Raw genomic sequence first — 25,763 nt, 5'->3', positions numbered from 1 at the left:
CAGAACTGGTGATCTGAAACATAAAGCACAATACTGGTGATATGAAACATGAGGCACAGTACTGGTAATATGAAACTTAAAGCACAGTACTGGTGATATGAAACATAAAGCACAGTACTGGTGGTATGAAACATAAGGCACAGTACTGGTGATATGAAGCATAAGGCACAGAACTGGTGATATGAAACATAAGGCACAGAACTGGTGATATGGAACATCAAGCACAATACTGGTGATATGAAACATGAGGCACAGTACTGGTGATATGAAACATGAGGCACAGTACTGGTGATATGAAACAAAGGCACATTACTGGTGATATGAAACATGAGGCACAGTACTGGTGATATGAAACATCAAGCACAGTATTGGTGATATGAAACATGAGGCACAGTACTGGTGATATGAAACATGAGGCACAGTACTGGTGATATGAAACATCAGGCACATTACTGGTGATATGAAACAAAGGCACATTACTGGTGATATGAAACATGAGGCACAGTACTGGTGATATGAAACATGAGGCACAGTACTGGTGATATGAAACATGAGGCACAGTACTGGTGATATGAAACATGAGGCACAGTACTGGTGATATGAAACATCAGGCACATTACTGGTGATATGAAACATCAGGCACATTACTGGTGATATGGAACATCAAGCACAATACTGGTGATATGAAACATGAGGCACAGTACTGGTGATATGAAACATGAGGCACATTACTGGTGATATGAAACAAAGGCACATGACTGGTGATATGAAACAAAGGCACAGTACTGGTGATATGAAACATGAGGCACAGTACTGGTGATATGAAACAACGGCACAGAACTGGTGATCTGAAACATAAGGCACAGTACTGGTGATATGAAACATGAGGCACAATACTGGTGATATGAAACATGAGGCACAGTACTGGTGATATGAAACATGAGGCACAATACTGGTGATATGAAACATGAGGCACAATACTGGTGATATGAAACATAAAGCATAATACTGGTGATATGAAACATAAAGCACAGAACTGGTGATATGAAACATGAGGCACAATACTGGTGATATGAAACATAAGGCACAGAACTGGTGATATGAAACAAAGAGTGCAATACTGGTGATATGAAACATAGAGTGCAATACTGGTGATATGAAACATAGAGTGCAATACTGGTGATATGAAACATAGAGTGCAATACTGGTGATATGAAACATAGAGTGCAATACTGGTGATATGAAACATAGAGTGCAATACTGGTGATATGAAACATAGAGTGCAATACTGGTGATATGAATTATAGAGTGCAATACTGGTGATATGAAACATAGAGTGCAATACTGGTGATATGAAACATAGAGTGCAATACTGGTGATATGAAACATAGAGTGCAATACTGGTGATATGAAACATAGAGTGCAATACTGGTGATATGAAACATAGAGTGCAATACTAGTGATATGAAACATAGAGTGCAATACTAGTGATATGAAACATAAAGCACAGTCCTACGGATATGAAACATTGAGTGCAATACTGGTGAAATGAAACATAGAGTGCAATACTGGTGATATGAAACATAGAGTGCAATACTGGTGATATGAAACATAGAGTGCAATACTGGTGATATGAAACATAGAGTGCAATACTAGTGATATGAAACATAGAGTGCAATACTAGTGATATGAAACATAAAGCACAGTCCTACGGATATGAAACATAGAGTGCAATACTGGTGATATGAAACATAGAGTGCAATACTAGTGATATGAAACATAGATTGCAATACTGGTGATACGAAACATAGAGTGCAATACTAGTGATATGAAACATAAAGCACAATACTGGTGATATGAAACATATGAAACATAGAGTGCATAGTGGCCTTAGTGAAATAATTTGAAGTCTATTACTATGCCCAGTGAGGGCAATTGAAAATCAAACGATTTTGAATTAAAAAAAATCATTATTAACAAATAAGAAAACAAAGCAAAGCTTTTGTGATACAAAGCACAATTGGAACCAGTATGTTTATCATTTGAGGTAGATTGTACGACAATTGTACTGATAAGTAACTGTATGTTAACTTCTTTTTTCAGCATGCGGCTAGTGGAGTTTACCCACAGTTTCCTGCAGGGAGGGCTTTCCAATCTCATCAACATATTGAAGGTAACACAGCTCTGTTTCAAACCCTTCTCAACCTTTACAGTTAGCAGGATTACTCTCTTCATCCTGTGGGGAAGGGATTGCAAGTCAGGTAATTTCCAGATTTTTGAGGCCACCCACAGACGGTCCTGAGATTTGTGCAGACCAGATGAGAAAATTAGTACCCTAAAAAAGCCTTCCTTATGATCCCTGAAACAGATTCAAGCACTGGGGAATAAACTCATAACCTATCGAGTATATAGCATGTGTTTTCAATGGCCAGTTGTGTCTCGTTTTAACCGACCCATGAACAGACCAGATAAACAATTATTATCTTTCTGTGAAGTTTTAAAGGGCTTTCAGGCTGTTATTGAACAGTAAAAAAAAACAATTGTTGATAATGCTTGTGTTTGACTTCACTCTAATTAATTATATTTTTGAGCAGTATTAATAAGAGCAAGTTTGATTTCCTTGTTTGTACAGAACAAATAATAGAAACTGGGTTCCTAAATTGCCTATAAATTCATTGTGCTATTATACTCTAGCATAGGGTTATCAACCTTGATCTTTGTAAACACTAGAATGGGGATAATAACCTTTATCAGTGTACTCTCTATGTGTATACAATAGCATGAGTTTATCAACCTTGATATGTGTATACTCTAGCGTGAGGTATCAACCTTGATCTGTGTATACACTAGCATGAGATTATCAACCTTGATATGTGTATACACTAGCATGAGGTTATAAACCTTGATCTGTGTATACACTAGCATGAGGTTATCTATCTATCTAACTTAAAATGTTATTATTGAAATGAATACAAATCATTTGTTTTATACCATGAAGTGACAATGCAAACTGTCAATTCATAATACACAGTGTTCTTTGCTGGTATTTGATACTTAAATTTATAATTAATAATGTCTATATAATCATCTTCCTTAATTGTGTAAATTCTGATCGTTTGCCAACGTGTTATAGACAGGATTTCTTGATGAGTAAACACGCATGGCAATTGTGTGATGTACATTATATTTTTTCTCTGACAGGTAATTCATCCCTTATCTGTATATTCTTTTTCTTTCACTGACAGGTAATTCAACCCTTACCTGTATATTCTAATTTTTTCACTGACAGGTAATTCATCCCTTACCTGTATATTTGTTTTGTTTCACAGACAGGTAATTCATCCCTTACCTGTATATTTGTTTTGTTTCACAGACAGGTAATTCATCCCTTACCTGTATATTTGTTTTGTTTCACAGACAGGTAATTCATCCCTTACCTGTATATTTGTTTTGTTTCACTGACAGGTAATTCATCCCTTACCTGTATATTTGTTTTGTTTCACAGACAGGTAATTCATCCCTTACCTGTATATTCTTTTTCTTTCACTGACAGGTAATTCATCCTTTACCTTTATACCATAATTGTCCTGTTAAATGCACATGTCCATAACTTGAAAACAATTTGATGGAAGCTAATTTAACTTCATATTATCGTTAAGGACAAGCAGAGGAAGTGCAGTTAGCAATAACCATAACTCTATTTTAGTTTATTACAGATTGATTGCCCATTGTTACTTTTATTGTTTGGAGCATAACTTGAACTTAAAATTACTGGATTGGATTCAATAAAACTTCATACAATGGTAAGGCTCAGTGTAAGTAAGTGCTGTAAACAAGGACAATATAGGAAGAGAGATATATACTCTTTATTTCCACTTTTCTATGATTATACATAATAAGTTATTGACATGTTAAATGCAAAGAAAATGATATATATATAAGTGAACAAACAAAATAGTATGGCGTGCAAGAAAACATGAAAACACAATAGCAAGGGATAACAATTTTTTTTTCCATAACAACAATTTCTATATGAGTTACGAAACCCCAAAGCTCTATATCAGCTTAGTACAGAGTTATTACCCTTTGTATTTTTTTCTTGTCTAGAGCAAAACTTGAAAACTGCAGGATTAAATATAATTCAAGCTCATACAATGGTAAAGCACAATGCAATGTTCAAGAACAATGACGCATCACAGACTATCGAATACTCATCTATCTCCACATAATAGCACCTGCAGCATACTGATACAAGTCGAACAAAGTCAGAAATAGTCGTTCATTTCCGTTAAAAAAGACCTACTGTGATCATTGGAGAACTTCGACCACCGTGAATTAGCCGTACATTGCGGAATTACCCGGATAACTTAGTCAACATTTTATGACATAGCAAAAATTGGTGGCTCCAATTGTAAACATGGAAAAATGTCAATAATGCTCAATTACATACCCTGCAATTATGGGCCATGAGAATAATTACACTTGAAAATATAAACAATGAAGTTTCTACACCACTTCTAAAGAGCTTGAACAGCCTGCAAAAACATATTTAGATGGCAGTTGCGCTGCCATAAGTACAAGAGATTCAAAGGGTTTAAAGTGGAGTTTATTTTACTGTGACAAAGTATGCCATTGTGTTGATGAAACATCTTGTGAACATACACAAAATTGTGGGCAAAATCTCAGATCTCAGTATTCCCTGACATTTCTATTTACTGATATGCTAAATGTGCTTTGTTCTACCCCCTGCCAGAGCACAAACCAAGTGACTTTGTGTTTGAAGTTTTCAAATTAATGTCAGGAGAGGCTTTGGAATTATTTTTAGAAAGCTTATTTCTAGGAACTTCCAGGGGGCCTGGCGAGGGCTTTGTCATGGAGCAACTTGGGAGAGGTGGAACCCTGGCCCCCATCAAAAGATTCACGTAATGCCCGATTCGATTCCGATATCAAACAGGTTGATTTGATTATTTTCGAATCGATTCATGTTTTACTTATTGCTTCTTAATACGGGCTCTAAACCGAGCGAAGCTCGGCAGAGCCCTATTACGGTCACACATAGCACTACTTTCGTTCAAAAGTTGCACATACTATCAGCCTGAAAAAAAAGACTTAAAGGTGATTGAACCAGTATTTTTTCTGTTCATAAACTATATTGAGCGCGTGCATGCCGGACACCAACGTTATCAGAGCGTGACGATATGGAAGAATGAAATTTAAACTATGAGATGCGGCGAAATAGCGCCCTACTAGTTATTAAAATAATTCAAAATATGCTTATAAGCAATGAATACTTTTGGTAAACTCAAAAACACAAATAAAACATATTTCTTTAGATTGTCTGAGATATATACTTTGTGTTCACTTGTTTATTAAAGATATTCATACGCATTGTTTACCATTCTATACGAAGGTCACACTTGACAGTAAGTAGTTGTCATTTTAGGCTTTACAATATCAATACTATTTAGATGTTTGACAGTTGTTGATCGGATAGAAATTGCGAAGAATTAATTCCTGTTGGATTACCGATTTAATTACGACCATGGATTATACCGGTACACATAGCAGAGCTTGTCACGTCAGCCAGGTACAGTATGATTATTTTGTAAAAATGTAAATCACTTTTCAGTAAATCATACGATGAAGATATCAATTTCATAAACTTACCAGTATGACATGACCAGTTCAGAAATTGCTATGGCTGAGCGAGATATTGTCACAGAAAAGATGGATGGGGTGTACCATCTGTGAACCTCAACAATGGATGAGTGAGATGTTTTGACTGAGATCAAAGGATGGGAACACCTTTCAATTACCAACACGCTGGTTGAGAGATTGAAACTAAAAAGATATACAGGAATTGTGTGACAGGTGAACTCTTGTGCCATGCAACAAGTTAAATTAAGAAGTTGGGCGGGGAGGGTGCGGGAGTGGTTTCCCCTACTGCCAAGTGAAACCATGGCAGAGCGCAAGATTATAACTGAAAAGATCAATGGACGGTTGCGGTCCGACACCATGTGAATGATAAAGATTGTATGTAACATTAAAATATTAAATATGTAAAAATATACGACCAAAAGTGGATTATTTGTTTATTATATGTATCATAGAGTACACAGTGACAAACACATTTTTTTATAATTCTCAGACCAAGAGATTACCCAAGGGACCGAATCGCCCCAATCAGATAGCTTGACTGGCCACAACTGCAGTCCAAATACCAGGTAACTGAAATTCAACACCACTTTTTTGTGACAGATGTTATTAAATTAAGAAGTTGGAAGGGGAGGGTGAAACCCCTCCCGCCAAAAAAACCCATGGCGGAGCGCAAGATTATGACTGAAAAGATAAATGGACGGTTGCGGTCCAACACCATGGCTTTGTGAGCTATTGTGACTGTAAAGATGAATGGTTTTGCTTTGGTCCACAGATTGTGTGAAAGATTGCAAATAAATAGTGCCGAGTGACCCCTCGTGCCAAGCAAAACTATGGGAGATTAGAGATTGTGACTGAATATGTTGAGAGGAAGGCTGACACCATAAGAGTGCAAGATTGTGATTGAAAGACAAATCGGCAAATGCAGGTTGATGGTTTTGCTGTGGGCCACAGATCGTGTGAAATATTGTAACTAAATAGTCAGTCCAGGGTGTGGAGAAGGCAAACCATCCTGCCAAACAACCTCCATTATTGAGTGAGAGTTGCCATACCCTTACAATGAAACAACATCGCTTTGTGAGAGAATCATCAATGTTACTAAAATACACTTACTTTACAGGTGCACCTGTATGTTATCAAGCTGTGCAATTCTTTATTCATACGTTCTGTTCTATATATATTTTAAAACTTTAAAATGGAGGTGCACCTCTTACATAAATACAACATAAATACAACTGCACCTCTATATTTAAGATGGAGGTGCACATCTTTAATATACAACTGCACCTCTATATTTAAGATGTAGGTGCACATCTTTAATATACAACTGCACCTCTATATTTAGACCGTCATGCCTTTTCTGAGACCTGCACCTTAAAAAATTAGGTGCAATTCCATTTTTTCAATTTACATCGCCGTTTAGTAATTTTTTACCCAAATCGTAAGTCAAACTGTACTGGCTTGCTCACACTCAATTTCATGGTCAAAATTGCCATTGTGTCAAAATTTCTGCTTGTTAATAAGTAAAAAAGTCTAAATGAGATGCCTAAAGAAGTTTGTGTTGTTGACAGTAAATACTGTAAACACTCTCTGCGATTCACTCAAATCTGCATGCGATAATGCACCTGTCAATTGTAACCCCCCCCCCCAAATCCCCGCCTTGTGGGGACGAAAAGATCCCTGCCAAATGCCCCAGCACCCCAGGGACCCTAGGTAAGGCCCATTACCCGTTATATTTAAAGCGAAGAACAAAACCACCGCATTCACCCGGCACTGAGGGCCACCTGAAAGGTCAACACACGACCCATTTCGCCGTCTATCCCCTGTATACCCCCGGACCTGGGGGGGCCATGGTTACAATTGACTGGTGCATAAGACCCCAGCTTCTCGATAAATCTTCAGCGTAACACACTTAAAAAGCTTGAACCTGTTAAAAAATATTTCCATAAATTGGGGCAAAGAAACATGACATACAAAAAAAAAAAAGTCATGTACATACAGTGTACTAATGCTCAATAGCAATATGTTTGGTCATAAAGAAGTTGTGTTACTATAGTTTAGATTTCAGTGTAAATCAATTGTAAATGGGATATGTAAGATTTGCACAAATTACAGACTTTTTTTGTATTTCAGAATGCATCCATGCCACCTGGTTTTCGACATTACTGCTGTGGACAGATTTTCAGCAATGCAGGTATTGCCATGTTATGTATTACTGGAGGCAATAAGTTTAGAAATAAACCAGACTTTTGTCAAGGTTTCCCTGAAATAAATTGCCAGTATGTTTCTTGCTCTTTGATATTAACATTCGCTTGTTATGACATCATGATCAGTGTTTATTTCAATAGCTCATTGATGAACTGTTTCTTTCCGTTTTTGTTGCAGCTTTGAGATAATATCATTTTCTTATAAAACTGCTGACCTTCATTGGTCTTTGGACTGTATTGTGCATCTTTTCGCACATTTTGTTTGCTCTTTTAAGCAAACATTGCATTAATTGCAAACAATTAAGTATTACAACTTACTACATGGCAAAAGCAATAAAAAGTGAGCAGGGGGATTGAGATAAGTACCTTTTCCCTTTATGCATTAAAGAAAAAACCTAAATACACTCATAATGCCTTAAAGGGTACACCAGATTGGCACCAAAAATACTATTTTCTGTAGCGAATCTGGGTACAATTATTTCATAAAATTTGATCAAAATGTTCAATCTGTGAGAGTGCAGCTTTAATAAATTAAAACACTAATTTATTGTTTATTTAATATAGCCATCCTGGTTGCTGAAGTCTCTTCATCTGCGTCAATGTAAACAAATTGACCCTTGTTTATTATATTCTGAGTTTAAAATAGGTGTTTATCTGTTTCAGATCGGAATTCATCACTATAGTACCGTATTCACCAGTAAGGATTTATCCAGGATACCAGAGTGGCATCTGGGATTGATCTCTTCAGTAAGTTGGATTCACCAGTAACGTTTTATCCAGGATACCAGAGTGGCATCAGGATTTGATCACTTCAGTACTGTATTCACCAGTAACATTTTATCCAGGATACCAGAGTTGGCATATAGGACGATCACTTCAGTACCCTATACCAGAGTGCATTATGTATCTTGGATCAATGACTTCAGTACTGTAATCATCATGAACAATTGAAATAAGAGACAAGAATTGCATATGTATCAAATGCAGAAAAATGAGTCAATTTTCTTGGAGAGTATTCCCCTATCAATAGATCAATACATCATAGTTTATTACAGTCATCTTGTCAGTAGGCTGCTAAACTCTTGCTGGGGGGGGGGCAATTTACTATGTCTAAAATACAGTAACATTGATAAAATTAAAACAAAGCCTGATATGTTCTGAACAATTAAGTGTATTGGCAAAGTATATATTTTTTGTAGTTTTAAACTGAATGAGCTTATGAATGAGCTAATGTAAGCATAATTATAGTACATTTTTGTTCTGATAATGTTGTGAACAGTTTAATTGCTTTATTGTGCATATATTACAAGTTTACAACATAAATATATATGTATCAATAACAAGAACTATTGTTTGGTGAATAATCTATGTGCTTGTTTTTAGCTAACCTGAGCACAAAGTGCTCAAGGTGAGCTATTGTGATCGCCCTGTGTCCGTCATCCGTCGTAGTCGTCCGTTGTCGTCAACAATTTGACTGTTAACACTCTAGAGGTCACAGTTTGGGCAATATCTTAATGAAACTTGGTCAGAATGTTACTCTCAATAAAATCTTGGACGAGTTCGATATTGGGTCAGCTGGGGTTAAAAACTAGGTCACCCGATCAAATTAAAGGAAAAGCTTGTTAACACTATAGAAGTCACATTTATGACTGTATCTTCAGGGAACTTGGTCAGAATGTTAATATTGATAATCTCTAGGTCAAGTTCGAATCTGGGTCAAGTGTGGTCAAAAACTTGGTCACCTGGTCAAATTGAAGGAAAAGCTTGTTAATACTCTAGGCCCCAATTTCTCGAAATTTCTTAAGCTTAACAGGCTTAAGCAGCTTATAATATTTCAATTACTCAAAATACATACTTGAATGGAATTTTGATAAATGAAAAATGGTTTAATTTAACTAACATATAGATAATTCCTATCTAAAGTATAAAAACTCTTGAAGAAGTGAATATTATCCGAATTATTGAAAACCAAAAATAGTGAGTTTAGCTTAATCCGGTTATAAGGGACTTAACCCTTTAGCGCATGTATACGAGATAGGCCGACATAGCTCATTAGCAGATGTATACGCATCTGGCCGACCGTATCCATTACTGGATGTAAACGCATGGCCCGCATATTTCAATAGGGTCATTTCAATATTTCAATTTTGCATCTTTCTTTTTGTAAACAATATCCCAGATGTTTATAAAATTAAAGTTTAACCTTTTGTGTATTGATTTTCCCCTTGAAAATATCGTCTGCTAAATTGAGAAGGTGTTTATACTCCCAATTGCAGGTGTGATATCCCATTGTGACGTAATAAGACCACGAGCTGAGTACTGTATGGAATTTCCCCCAAATTCATTGATGCGGAAATCATTAAATATATTACGTCAGTTCAGTTTACCATTAAAATCAATTAAGATTATATTTACTTAAAGGTAATATTCTGTTTACAAACAAAAGAAACAATCAGTAAATGAGAAAATGATGGGTAAATTTTCTGTGAAGCTGATATAATGTCCATCATAGTTTTGGCTGTAAAATAGGTCATGTGCAAGCGTTTTGTTTGATCTAGATCTTTTTATTCATACCGGAAAATCATTTATCGGCTTTCTGTTTTGTAAACAATTTTATGAGGGGGTAATAAAGTTAAACAGACACCTTGGACTGGATCTCTCAGCTGGATGACACCGGATATTCCTGACATATATCTGTGTATTATACACAAGAACATAAATTGTCGGCTTTTTAATCCAGATGGGTCTTTTTTATGATAGGGGTAATAAAATTTAGATCGATCCCAGCATTTTATTACCCTTTGATTTAATGCAATTATGACATTTCAAAGAAATGTTACAATTCCATCTTGGAAACAAATTCACAGCTGAAATAAAATAATTTAATATTATTTTCATCATTGACACCATTTATTAGATAATTTAATTATCTATAAAAAATGTATTCACATAAAAAAGATTTGGACACAATTATTTGGAGTAACATTGATTTTAAGGTCATACTGCTGTATTCATTTTCTCATTTTCAAATATCTTGAAAAGTACCTATACAGATAAGGACTGCTTATCAGTAAGCTGGCTATTGACTGGGAGGTGTAATCTGGCCACTTGTCTATGTGCTAAAGGGTTAAGAAGTTTCGAGAAATTGAGGCCTGAGGTCTCATTTATGACTGTATCTTCCTGAAAGTTGGTCAGAATGTTTATATTGATTAGCTCTAGGCCAAGTTCGATCTTGGTCATGTGCAGTCAAAAACTAGGTCACAAGGTCAAGTAATAGGAAAAGCATGTTAACATTCTAGAGGCCACATTTATGACCATATGTTCATGGAACTTGACCAGTATGTTATTCTTGATGAACTGTATTGGATTAGATGAGCGATACAGGGCCTTCAGGGCCCTCTTTTTTTTTTTAACTGTTATAGATGTATAATTCAGTTTAAAGACTCATACTTTAAATAATTAAATATTTTCATACTTTCTGCATACATTGTTATATTCAATGATGGAATGGTGCTAACAACATTAACTACAGGGAATTTATATTCATTTTAAACTGCTGAGGTGGTCAAATCATTTTTCCAGGTTATTTGCAGAACCTTAAAAATCTAAAATATACACAATGCTGTTTTACATATTAAAATAGTTTATTACAGGTTAATTGTCAGATAACTGTAATAATTAGTTTTAAGTTAACTCAATCTGTTTCGTTTACCTTCTTATGTTAAAGTAGGAATCATTTATTTGTACTGTAAATGCTTGTATGATATTCAGTATTAGGTAAATTAGTATACTTGTGTTTGTTATTATGAGTTTTTTCAAACATTTAAATATTGAATTTGCTTTGCATTGCCTTAACCTTACTTGTTATGCACCTTAATAATCTAATTGGTGTAGTCAAAGTCATAGTATGTCATATAAAATGAATTTTGCCTTTGACACTTGTTTACCTAAGAAAAAATGTACTACATTAGCAGTTTCTGCAGTTGATAACATACCTAGAGCCCGTCTAAGGCAGTGCCTTATTATATCCCCACAAACGAAGTTTGAGGGGGTATATAGGAGTGAGCTTGTCGGTCGGTCTGTCTGTCGGTCGATCTGTCGGTTTTCATGGTTTCCGGACGATAACTCATGAAAGGCTAGACAGATTTGAAAAACTTTTGGTACACAGGTGTAACATCAAAAGATGCAGGTCAAGTTTGATATTGGGGCTGGTGGGGCCAAGGTCAAGGTCACTGTTACTAAAAACAGAAAAACGGTTTCCGGACGATAACTCATGAAAGGCTTGACAGATTTGAAAAATTTTTGGTACACAGGTGTAACATCAGAAGATACAGGTCAAGTTCGATATTGGGGCTGGTGGGGCCAAGGTCAAGGTCACTGTTACTAAAAAAAGAAAAACTGTTTCCGGACGATAACTCATGAAAGGCTAGACAGATTTGAACAATTTTTGGTACACAGGTGTAACATCAGAATATACAGATCAAGTTAGTGAGCTTGTCGGTCTATGGGTTGGTCGGTTGGTCGGTCGGTTTTCATGGTTTCCGGACGATAGCTCATGAAAGGCTAGACAGATTTAAAAAAAATTTGGTACACAGGTGTAACATCAGAAGATACAGGTCAAGTTCGATATTGGGGCTGGTTGGGCCAAGGTCAAGGTCACTGTTACTAAAAATAGAAAACGGTTTCCGGACGATAACTCATGAAAGGCTTGACAGATTTGAAAAATTTTTGGTACACAGGTGTAACATCAGAAGATACAAGTCAAGTTCGATATTGGGGCTGGTGGGGCCAAGGTCAAGGTCACTGTTACTAAAAAAAGAAAAATGGTTTCCGGACGATAACTCATGAAAGGCTAAACGTTTTTGAAAAATTTTTGGTTCACAGGTGTAACATCAGAAGATACAGATCAAGTTCGATATTGGGGCTGGTGGGGTCAAGGTCACTGTTACTTAAAATAGAAAAATGGTTTCCGGACGATAACTCATGAAAGGCTTGACAGATTTGAACATTTTTTGGTACACAGGTGTAACATCAGAAGATCAGGTCAAGTTCGATAGATCCTTCAAAAACTAAATGAGCAAATATTTACCTTAAAAGTAATTGACACTTGGAAAGATGAACAAACAAAAGAAATCCAGCATGCTTCATTTGAACCAGATGCCAGTGGAATACCAGCAGAACTTAATTATGGCATATTTGCCACAGTAGTGCTTACTACAAATATTGACCTGTCAGATGGACTTGTTAATTCTGCAACAGGAACAGTCCCGGGATTTATTCCCAGGTGGATAAGGATGCATTCAAGCCCAAATATGTACTTGTAAAATTTGATGATTATCGTGTTGAAAGAAAAGCTCATGAATGCTCTAGATGTATTATTCCAGAAGAGATCAGCTAGAGCATCAGCTAGTTTTTCTTGTCAGCAGTGTAACTTCTAAATTACTCAACAGATTTAAATAAAACAATACATGCATGATAAAAGAAGATGCAGTGTGCAGTAACCTTGGAGTTATGGCCTCTTTTCAAAGGAATAGTTTGCCATTCCTGTGTCCAGGCGGCATTTGGGGGTATTCGTCACTCTTGTGACATCTCTAGTTTCATATTAATATTAAGTCGAATATTTAATCGTTGCAATGATGAAAACCTAGGTCAGTGTTTCATGAAGAATGAATTTTAATTGAACAAAACTATCTATTTACAAAGTTAAATAACTAAAAAAAAGCGCACACTTATAACAGAAACAATTTGTTGATAAAATTTTAATGAAAAACAAAGCATGACAATAATTTGTTATTCATTTTAATTTTAATAACAGATGGTTTCGGTTATAAATGTGAGGTGTTTTTCTGTACATGTCGAATTTGACGTGTTAATGGACTTTCTTTAAGTTTGAACACATCGATAGAGTGATTCCTTTTCAAATGCTGCATGAGATTAGTTGAGCTGCGGGACTTTTGATAACTTACGTCATCGAAATAAATTTGATATGTAGCCTTTTGTATAAATCCCATGCGGGGCCCGAAATGCGCACACTATCTTCATTTTAGTATTTAAGGGGCATCTTTCAATGAGGGAGACTCCATGTTACGAGGCTAGTAAGAATGAAAAAATATTGATTGGATGCCAGATTAACTATTAACCAATCGCATGCCGCGTAACAAAAGTCCTCATGTTTAGAATGTGGATACAACGGGTCATTTTGTACAAGCATGTTTAATATGCGGATGGTATCGCAATTTGAGGTTTTCGTATTGAATCAGCGAGTTTAAAACCGATTTTTGATGCATCGGAGCGAATTGTTGCACCTCTCTATAATCACCCATGCAATTACTCTATTTTCACTATTCACAGAGTTATTGCCCTTATATACTTTTCCTTGTCCAAAAATCAGTTTGAAAACTCTGATAGAACTAATTTAACTTTATTCAATGGTAAAGCACAAGGAGAGTCACATCACTGAACAAGAACCACAACTCTATTTCAGCTAACTTCTCACCCTTGTTACTCTTTCTTGTCATCAGTGTAACTTATAAATTACTCAATGGATTTTAATTGAACAACACAATTTGGTTAAGCATGATAAGTGGAAATGCAGTGTACAATAATCTGGGAGTAATAGCCTCTTTTCGAAGAAATCTTTTGTCATTCCTGTGACCAGGCCACATTCTGGTGTATTTGCCACTCCTGTGACAGCTCTTGTTTAATTTATGTAAAATCTTAGCAACTAGAGCTCTATTTTTTTTAAATGACAGATATGTTTGGTGATTTCATTGGAATTAAGTTCAGTCTTATATAAAACAGTGGTACCCACTCAGAGTACTGTCTAATTAAGTTGTGAGATTCTGATGTGACAAAAAATATGGACATTCAAAGCACTTAATTCGTCTATATCTATATCCTTTCCGCTACCATAGCCGCGTAATGCTGACCCTAAATTCGGGTGTCCCCATTACCTCTATCATACACCGGCTAACTACCACAGCAGTGTAAACCGTACTCAAATTTTCGGCTTCTGATTACCGCTATCGTACAGCGTGGGAATACCGCTTATTTTTATAATCTTGTACATGTTTTGCTAAAAGCAAAGACTTAAATCTCCCGATTAAAATGCGTTAGCAATTAGGTAAAATGTTTATCAATTTCGTAACAGTATAAATTTATAACATAATTAAAGAAATTAAATACAAACATTATATAGTACATAAAATTAAATAACATAACACCCTTATAAATCAAGTTTGCATTTCACGAATTAGTGACATATACATTATCCCTAATTAGGTAATGTTCTAGTGAAAATGTACATTTTTCCTTTTACTTAAACCCTTTAATAGACACATTAATACAATAAAATGCATTTTATTGGTTTTATTATGTAACGGCAATTAAAATATTCACTTATTAATATATATGACATTTCGGCATAACTACGCTCTGGTTGACTTCGGAAAAATACAAAACTCTCATTAATACACTACGGATATGATGAATTTTGAACAAATGTAGGAATAACCGTAGACGTGTGTTGTAGTAATTTGTAGTACTTTTTAATGTTTATAAAACTACTATAGGCGAGTTATGTAGATAGGAATTACTTCTTTGAACAAGTTGTTAAAGTACATAAAGGATGATATTATGCATTAATACACTCTGGTAGTTCTAGTACAAACATTTCAGGTATATGTATTTCAAAATTGCCGGAGACGTTTAATGTTATGATTATACCACGTGTGCATGCATAGATACACTATGGCAGTTTTAACTTTTGTAGTAACTCGATATTTATGTCTGTTGTTTTCCTCATAAATACGCTACAGCTAGTATTTGATATTTCTAAAACAGCATTTTTGTACTACAGTAGTAGAAAAAGGTTTTCAAAAATATTTCAAAAGTACAATGCTTAAAAAGATGTTTGTAAGGCAACGTTGCGAAATGTTTTTATTATTTCAATCATATTATGCATATGTGTGCTTGAATCTGAGTAAATTAAAAAAAAATCCACATAAACACTCTCTGGAATGCCATGTGTAACTAAACTATGTATGTATAAATACGCTATTTTAGCCATGCTTAATTTGAATGCAGACATCACATTATCAAAGTTTTCCAGGCACGTGTCATTCTATTTAAAATTCAGTAATAAAACAAAAAGTGAAACTTATGATTTAAGAAGTGGTGTAACAATGTTTGTGTGTCTAGTTCATTGTTGTTTGGGTCCTTGACGTGTACCCCTTAACAGGACTTATTTTTACTGTTCAACTAATGGGCTTGTCCCTGTAGTTTTCATTATATTATACATATTTTTGTTTATTTTAGTATTTACACATGCATAAAGCGATTACAAAACAATATATTTTTTATTAAATAAATCAGAAAGGAATTAAAATAACAATTCTCTATCATGATATTTTACACACATGTTCATTCATTTCCTATATAAATGTATACTTATAGGACTAAAATCCGAATACGAATTCACAATTAATTCATACATCAAGGTTATAAAATGTATAGAGCAATTATATACATCATAGGAACTTGAGGAATACATAGGGATAAAATCAAACATGAAGAAAATCAATAATGATAATATTTTTTCTCCAATCAACAAAGAACACATGTACATAATCATATAATAGAAAAACATAGACCAAAACATAAATCAAAGTATTTGACTGTAACTATTATATTGCTAAAAATATCGCAAGATTTGTCACAGCATGCGATTAACGAAACGGCAACAGAGTCTAGTGGAGTTTCTGGTGCAATGCAATATCATCGGTCTGTATAAAGAAATCACATATTGATGAATATTTGTTATAAAGACACGTTGTTAGCGACAATTGCATTGTATATATGTAATTTCGAAAAATATGTCCACATTTTAAGCATGACATGTTTAATTCTATAAAAACATTAAAACAAACATTATTCGTCCCTTCAGGAACAAAAGGTTGACACCTGAACAACATTTTGTTATGATTATTTCATCAATACTATATTGAAAATTTATTTTAATACATGATTGATCTAAACGGCGCTTTCTTGTACTAGACTCTGAAATTCAAGATGTGCCATTAAACAGTAGAAATAATTTAATGTATGCATTTTCATGAACTTCAGAGGCCGTTCATTGTTTCGATTTAAGGGTCATTTCAAAATGCAATTATAAAAAAAACATATATTATTGAAAATGTTTTACATAGATGAGTTGTTGTTTTCCGTTCCTCTGTGTTTCTGGAGCCATAGTCTTGTTGGACTTGACCTACATTCGGCCTTTCCTAGAGGTAATGCCACGATACGAAATCAAACATACCCTTAAATAAAATAACATTTCATTTGAGTTTTATTTTATAAACATTAGAATTATACTCGTGCAAGCTGACTCTGCACTGCACATTGCCAAAGAGGTCAAGTTAAAAAATGTTGCTTTTTTGTTTGGATTTCCTTATACGTGTGCTATTTCCGCCGATAAGTTGTTCTGCAACCTAATATCAGAAACATAAAACATTAAACAGCTGATTGATTTTAAAAGATGTTGTTCATGTTTCATTTTGGTACATGCAACGATCAATATGTTATTAAACCTGATTATGGTTACTATTTAACATTCTACAGCATGTTTGTAATATACTGTAAAAAAAGGTATTACCATTCTCTCAAACAGCTTATAGGTAGCCGGAGGGTTGACGCTTTATACATGATGAATCACAAGGGAGATGTCCATGGCAAACCACACAAATTATGTCCACAAATAAGCACTTTGTGTTGGTACATTGTAAATGTTGACTGTCTACAACACCCATGTCCTTTTTATGCCCCCACAAAGTGGCGGCATATAGGGTTGCCCTTGTCCGTACGTACGTACGTCTGTCCGTACGTACGTACGTACGTACGTTCTCGAAGATTGTTTCCGATCTAATTCTTGAAAACCGTTTGTCCAATCCTCACCAAACTTTAAACACATGTTTGTGACCATAATATCTTGATCAAGTTCGATAGTCATGGAAATCGCTTTAGTCATTTAGGAGTTACGGCCCTTTTTTGCCAAAAATACTTCAAAAATATATGTTTCCAATCTAATTCTTGAAAAGTATGTGTCCAATCCTCACCAAACTTTACATACATGATTGTGACCATAATATCTTGATCAAGTTCGATAGCCATGGAAATCGCTTTTGTCATTTAGGAGTTACGGCCCTTTATTTGCAAAAAAGACTTGAAAAATACGTCCCGAAGATTGTTTCCGATCTAATTCTTGAAAACTGTTTGTCCAATCCTCACCAAACTTTTAACACATGTTTGTGACCATAATATCTTGATCAAGTTCGATAGCCATGGAAATCGCTTTAATCATTTAGGAGTTAGGGCCCTCAGATTATCCTGAATAATCATTATGGCTTATTTTCTGTGACAAAAAATCGAAGTGGGGGCATCCGTGTCCTATGGACACATTTCTAGTTTAATTAAAAAATAACTTTGATGCATGTTTTTCCCACTTTCCTTTTGTATTTACTTCTTCCGTCAAAACCTTGTTCTGTCGGCTAGTTATTATAGTATTGAAACATGTCATCGGGTTGCACACATGTTTTGATTATTCCCATGCACTGGATATAAGCTTCCGGTCCGAAATATTTCATGCCATGTGTTCCCCTCTGCTGAGCATCCTAACTTTGCCATCTCTTTTCGTGGACTGATTTTGCGATTGACCAATATGTCCTTCCGGTGTTTAATGCGTGACACGAATGTATAGATTTTTTTTCCAAACGCCAGAGGAACTGATGTTTTAAACTTGTCGGCAAATACAACATGATCATCCTGGGATGTTTTCTCTTCAGTTCTCTACAACTGTTTGAGTAAACCCTACTTCTATCTTTCGACTTAAGTACGCCTGGTAATTCCTGAGATACCCCATGACACACGGAGCACCAACGATTCTTGAATGGTGACATTTGATCATTGCTTCATCGACAGATATGTGTTGATGCATGTTTTATTAAATCATGCTCCTTTCCCATACAACTTTCATAACAGGAGTCACTGTGGTTCAAATGTAACCTTGATGCGACCTTGTGATATTTGTCAGGTTGGTTAATTGTCTATTGCAGTGGTTTTCATGGCAACTGTGACAGCTATTTTGTAATGGATGTTCTGTTGATACATTTGCAGTCACTATGGTTTCCATGATAACTTTATAGAGATTACGTAATAGATGTCCGGTTGGATTTATAAGAAAGTTATAGCATATATTTCAACAGTTTTAAAAGGAAGCGTAACTAGCGTTTAATGACCTTCAAAGGCAACGTCGCCTTTGAAATGGGTTGTGTTATGTTGATTACGTATTATGTTTATACAGGAAATACCGCTGCGTAGTTTTGCATACTAATGTCTTCTAGATTCAAGAACGCTACCAAAGTGCACTTAAGGGACTGATTTAGTTTAATTCAAACATGAAATGTCTACCTTATTGAAGTTAACACACAGTCCGTAAAACAAATATCACAGTAATACCACTGCGCAGTTTTGCTCATTTCTTAAATTTAACAGTGATACCACAGCGTACTTCTGATACAAGAGGAAAAGCATAAGCATGCTATTTTATAAAAGCAAATTTACACATGCCAGAGGCGAATAATGTTTAATGACTATTTTTAAAGAAATACCGTTGCTTATTTTTGCATGTTTATTATATTTGAAAGAAATTCCGTAGTTTAGTAACTGTTTCTAAGACAAAGTACCATAGCGTATTAATGCTGTTTTTAAAATTCACAATCCTTCTTATTTTAATGAAAAACTTACCACAAATTTGTGGAAAATGTGCATTTTGCGGCTGTGGAACTGGACATACCTACTTTTCCGGTACGTTTCAGTCGTCTACAGTATTCCTACAGTAAAACAGTAGCGGTAACCAGCACCCTTGAAAAATTGGTCTGCATTAGGCGGCTACGGTAGCGCGTCGATGAACAGTAGCAGTATTCGAAAGGATATGCAGTTATTGAGTTATTGCACTAAGGTGACGTTATGAGTGTTCCCTGCTTATACACATGTATGTGTATTCATTGTTTCAGAGTGAGCTGTTGCAGCCCCAGCAGTTAGCGTCGCCCCTGGATGACTCATACTACCTGTGGAGTATCGCCTTCTTCCTCAAGTTTGCCAGGAGAAAGAAGATTAAGTTCAACAAAATTAGGTGACACTCAATTTTACTTACATTTATAACATATAAACTGTATGGTCCTGTCTTGCATCTGGTAGGTCAAAAACTCCATAAAGTGTTTTCAAATCATGATGCTGTGGTTGTAATGTGTCTGGCATGGATATCTTTTGCTTCTTTTTTACCTGAGATAAGTAGATGGTTTCAAAGTTCAACTGATAAAGTTGTCTGACTCTCACCCAAGAGGTTGTTGGAGAGTGGTCAACTGCTAAAGATGTCTGCCTCTTGCCTAAGAGAATCTGAGACTGGCTAACTGGTAAGTGTGTCTGCCTCTTGCCTAAGAGAATCTGAGACTGGCTAACTGGTAAGTGTGTCTGCCTCTTGCCTAAGAGAATCTGAGACTGGCTAACTGGTAAGTGTGTCTGCCTCTTGCCTAAGAGAATCTGGGACTGGCTAACTGGTAAGTGTGTCTGCCTCTTGCCTAAGAGAATCTGGGACTGGCTAACTGGTAAGTGTGTCTGCCTCTTACCCAAGAGATCCTGGGATATGTTCCCTTTACCTCTCAAAATGAGAACAACAGTACTGGTTTCCTCCAATGAAATAAACAAGAGTAATTCAAGATTATAGTAGCCTTCAAAACTTAGCTAGAATACTTAGTATTTTACAGATTTTCTTCTTAAACCCCTAATACCATAGAAATGATGCAGTAAAAAATGTCAAATAAGAATGCCAAGATGTTTGTTTACAGTGCATTTTTTTTGGATTTGGAAAATGGCACGTTGGTTATTGTTAACCATGCAAAATTAAATACGAAAGCAAAATATTTTTCTTTATTTCTTTGTGTATGAATATGTCAACACCTTAAGCAAAGAATTTCACACTTTGTTTTTATTTGCTTGGCTCGATGTCATTTTTGCAGGCTCTTGTAAAATGTTCACACCTTGATTTGTTTGCTTGGCTTCATTTAGCACAAGGCGCAAATCGATTAGATTTGCTTGGATGGTATCATAAAAATAAAAAAATAAATGGTTTAACAGTTTGAACATTTCCAGGGGTGGAGAAACCTGCAATATCTGGTGGTGGAAGATACCTTCAATATCTAGGGGTTGAAGAAACCTTCCAAAAAAAATAAAAAAATATCTAGGTGGGGAAGAAACCTGCAATATCTAGAGGTGGAGGAAACTTGCAATATCTAGGGTAAAAGTAACCTGCAATATCTAGGGGTGGAAGAAACCTGCAATATCTAGGGGTGAAAGAAATCTTCAATATCTAGAGGTGGAAGAAACCTGCAATATCTAGGGGTGGAAGAAACCTGGAACATCTAGGGGTGGAAGAAACCTTCAATATCTAGGGGTGGAAGAAACCTGCAATATCTAGGGGTGGAAGAAACCTGCAATATCTAGGGGTGGAAGAAACCTGCAATATCTAGGGGTGGAAGAAACCTGCAAGAAACCTGCAATATCTGAGGGTGGAAGAAACCTGCAAGAAACCTGCAATATCTAGGGGTAAAAGAAATCTTCAATATCTAGAGGTGGAAGAAACTGCAATATCAAGGGGTTGAAGAAACCTGCAATATCTAGGGATGGATGAAACCTGCAATATCTAGGGGTGGAAGAAACCTGCAATATCTAGGGGTGGAAGAAACCTGCAAAATCTAGGGGTGGAAGAAACCTGCAATATCTGATGGTGGAAGAAACCTGCAAGAAACCTGCAATATCTAGGGGTGGAGGAAACCTGCAAGAAACCTGCAATATCTAGGGGTGGAAGAAACCTGCAATATCTAGGGGTGGAAGAAACCTGCAATATCTAGGGGTGGAAGAAACCTGCAATATCTAGGGGTGGAAGAAACCTGCAATATCTAGGGGTGGAAGAAACCTGCAATATCTAGGGGTGGAAGAAACCTGCAAGAAACCTGCAATATCTGAGGGTGGAAGAAACCTGCAAGAAACCTGCAATATCTAGGGGTAAAAGAAATCTTCAATATCTAGAGGTGGAAGAAACTGCAATATCAAGGGGTTGAAGAAACCTGCAATATCTAGGGATGGATGAAACCTGCAATATCTAGGGGTGGAAGAAACCTGCAATATCTAGGGGTGGAAGAAACCTGCAAAATCTAGGGGTGGAAGAAACCTGCAATATCTGATGGTGGAAGAAACCTGCAAGAAACCTGCAATATCTAGGGGTGGAGGAAACCTGCAAGAAACCTGCAATATCTAGGGGTGGAAGAAACCTGCAATATCTAGGGGTGGAAGAAACCTGCAATATCTAGGGGTGGAAGAAACCTGCAATATATAGGGGTGGAAGAAACCTGCAATATCTAGGGGTGGAAGAAACCTGCAATATCTAGGGGTGGAAGAAACCTGCAATATATAGGGGTGGAAGAAACCTGCAATATCTAGGGGTGGAAGAAACCTGCAATATATAGGGGTGGAAGAAACCTGCAATATCTAGGGGTGGAAGAAACCTGCAATATCTAGGGGTGGAAGAAACATTCAATATCAAGGGGTGGAAGAAACCTTCAATATCTAGGGGTGGAAGAAACCTGCAATATCTTGGGGTGGAAGAAACCTGCAATATCTAGGGATGGATGAAACCTGCAATATATAGGGGTGGAAGAAACCTGCAATATCTAGGGGTGGAAGAAACCTGCAATATATAGGAGTGGAAGAAACCTGCAATATCTAGGGGTGGAAGTAACCTGCAATATCTAGGGGTGGAAGAAACCTGCAATATCTAGGGGTGGAAGTAACCTGCAATATCTAGGGGTGGAAGAAACCTGCAATATCTAGGGGTGGAAGTAACCTGCAATATCTAGGGGTGGAAGAAACATTCAATATCAAGGGGTGGAAGAAACCTGCAATATCTAGGGATGGATGAAACCTGCAATATCTAGGGGTGGAAGTAACCTGCAATATCTAGGGGTGAAAGAAACCTGCAATATCTGGTGGTGGAAGAAACCTGCAATATCTAGGGATGAAAGAAACCTGCAATATATAGAGGTGGAAGAAACCTGCAATATCTTGGGTTGGAAGAAACCTGCAATATCTAGGGGTGAAAGATTATCTAGGGGTGGAAGAAACCTGTAAAATCTAGGGGTGGAAGAAACCTGCAATATCTAGGGGTGAAATAAACCTGCAATATCTAGGGGTGAAATAAACCTGCAATATCTAGGGGTGAAATAAACCTGCAATATCTAGGGGTGAAATAAACCTGCAATATCTAGGGGTGAAATAAACCTGCAATATCTAGGGGTGAAATAAACGTGCAATATCTAGGGGTGAAATAAACCTGCAATATCTAGGGGTGAAATAAACCTGCAATATCTAGGGGTGAAATAAACCTGCAATATCTAGGGGTGAAATAAACCTGCAATATCTAGGGGTGGAGGAAACCTGTAAAATCTAGGGTTGGAGGAAACCTGCAAGAAACCTGCAATATCTAGGGGTGGAGGAAACCTGCAAGAAACCTGCAATATCTAGGGGTGGAAGAAACCTGTAAAATCTAGGGGTGGAAGAGACCTGTAAAATCTAGGGTTGGAAGAGACCTGCAAGAAACCTGTAATATCTAGGGGTGGAAGAGACCTGTAAAATCTAGGGTTGGAAGAGACCTGCAAGAAACCTGCAATATCTAGGGGTGGAAGAGACCTGTAAAATCTAGGGTTGGAAGAGACCTGCAAGAAACCTGCAATATCTAGGGGTGGAAGAAACCTGCAATATCTAGGGGTGGAGGAAACCTGCAAGAAACCTGCAATATCTAGGGGTGGAAGAGACCTGTAAAATCTAGGGTTGGAGGAAACCTGCAAGAAACCTGCAATATCTAGGGGTGGAGGAAACCTGCAAGAAACCTGCAATATCTAGGGGTGGAAGAAACCTGCAATATCTAGGGGTGGAAGAAACCTGTAAAATCTAGGGTTGGAAGAGACCTGCAAGAAACCTGCAATATCTAGGGGTGGAAGAAACCTGCAAGAAACCTGTAATAAACCTGCAATATACAGGAAAAAAGAGACATGATGTACCCATTGTAGACAGACTTTGGTTAAAATAGCTAAATTATGTTAGCAATGTTTTGCTATTGGGCAATTGCCTGTAGTTACCATTGTAGTATTTCTAGAATCTATAAATTTTCATATAAAAGCATTCATTTCATAAGATATTACAGTTTACAGTTTACAGATTTCATTGATTATTTCAACCTAATGATTTGGAGGTAGTTACTGTATCTGTGTTATATCAGCCCCCCCCCCCCCCATCACACACTCACATGTGTCAACTTGTAACTTTGTAACTTGATTGTCACATGGTGGTCTTTGTTTTGTGTGGTGATGTATTTGAGAGATGCAAACATAATTTGTACTATATTATTGATTACCCTGTTAAAAATAACATGAACTGTTCATGAACAGTTCATCACATTCATGAATTATTCATGAACCGTGCATGAATCAATTCATGAATGTTATGAATAGTTCATGAACTATCTTATCATTTGTTACGTAAAATAGAGCTATCATTGAATGTGATTGATATCCCTGATCCCCACTTTGTCATAGGAAATAATCCAAAATTACATTAAATTCTCTAAAAATGTGGTATGCATTTGCTAATTTAATGCCTGACCCCTATAGATCCTTTTGTAATTACAAAATAGCCAATCTTAACAAGTAAAAAAAAATACAAAAAAGTGAATATTTCACAAATTATAGAAAAAAATTAGTGAGCTTAGCTTAATTGAGTTATAACAGACTTTAGTAGTTTAGAGAAATCAGCCCCAGGTCCTTCTACCTTATACATATGATGACGAAAACTACAATGTATCTGCAAAATAATTTTATATTTTAAAATAATGCTCGTATTTGTTGAAGTCTGACCATGACGTTTTCTTAAATTTTGAAGCTTATGTCCGACACTTTTACATCCATCTTTCAACCTGAAAATTATTTCTAACATTATTTGTACTGCCTTATCATATCAGTGCAAATTAAAATTTCAATGTCAGAGGTATATAAATTAATGATAGCTTATTTTATTTTTTCAAACAAAAGAGCTCAAATTTATTGATAGTCTGAATTTGTTTAAAGATTCTCATCTATATCTATCACCCCCACTCAAAAATATTTCATTTGATGAATAATGGTACATGTAACTGCTAAAAAATGATTGAAAAAAATGACCAAAATATACACAATAATCATTATGTTTATAAATTAAAGTTGATTAACTTTGATTTTGTCATGGACAGTACATCATAGTTTGCTTGAATAATGGCAGTGTTCGACACTAACGGGGTCCCGGGATCCCGAGGACACCAATTTTTCGGGAGGGACACCTTACTTCAAAGTCTGGTATTCCGTCGGGACACTTAAATTTCTGACTGATAAACGCTAAATATCAATAAATAAGTAGCATTTCATTAGTTTATTACATAAATTCGGGTCCCCCTAAATTTCTTGACAGTGCATGTCAAAATGATATTATAATTATTATTATCGGACACACCAAAGCCAAAGTATAGCTGACTTTTTGACTTTAGTTTCATCATGAATCTATAAATAAACTGGTCATTACACAGGGCGCATGCGGGTTAACGCTTCCGTTTTGTTGTTTACATTTTCAACAAGGTCAGAGGTGACAGAGATTTATTATCGGTAAAATACTTAAGTGGAATTGTTTTGCTTATGTGTCAGAACCGCTCAAAAAAGATGCCATTACTGGTGATACCTTTATGATACGACCTTCGAGTATTTACAATAA

General features: G+C 36.1%; 1 protein-coding gene across 4 annotated transcripts in view; it reads left to right on the top strand.

Moving 5' to 3' along the window:
• LOC128220055 (protein timeless-like) overlaps window positions 1–25,763 on the top strand; it is a 194,449-nt gene that overhangs the window by 107,577 nt on the left and 61,109 nt on the right. For all 4 annotated transcript variants that reach the window (XM_052928308.1, XM_052928307.1, XM_052928310.1 and 1 more), the window contains 2 exons: window positions 2,104–2,173; window positions 19,931–20,049. In XM_052928308.1, the coding sequence (XP_052784268.1) occupies window positions 2,104–2,173; window positions 19,931–20,049 (189 nt within the window). The remainder of the gene's footprint in view (window positions 1–2,103; window positions 2,174–19,930; window positions 20,050–25,763) is intronic.

Source organism: Mya arenaria, chromosome 15 (genome assembly GCF_026914265.1).
Source record: "Mya arenaria isolate MELC-2E11 chromosome 15, ASM2691426v1".
In the NCBI taxonomy this organism is placed as follows: domain Eukaryota; kingdom Metazoa; phylum Mollusca; class Bivalvia; order Myida; family Myidae; genus Mya; species Mya arenaria.
The sequence above is the reverse complement of the archived record's forward strand: the minus strand, read 5'-3'. Positions and strand labels throughout refer to the sequence as shown.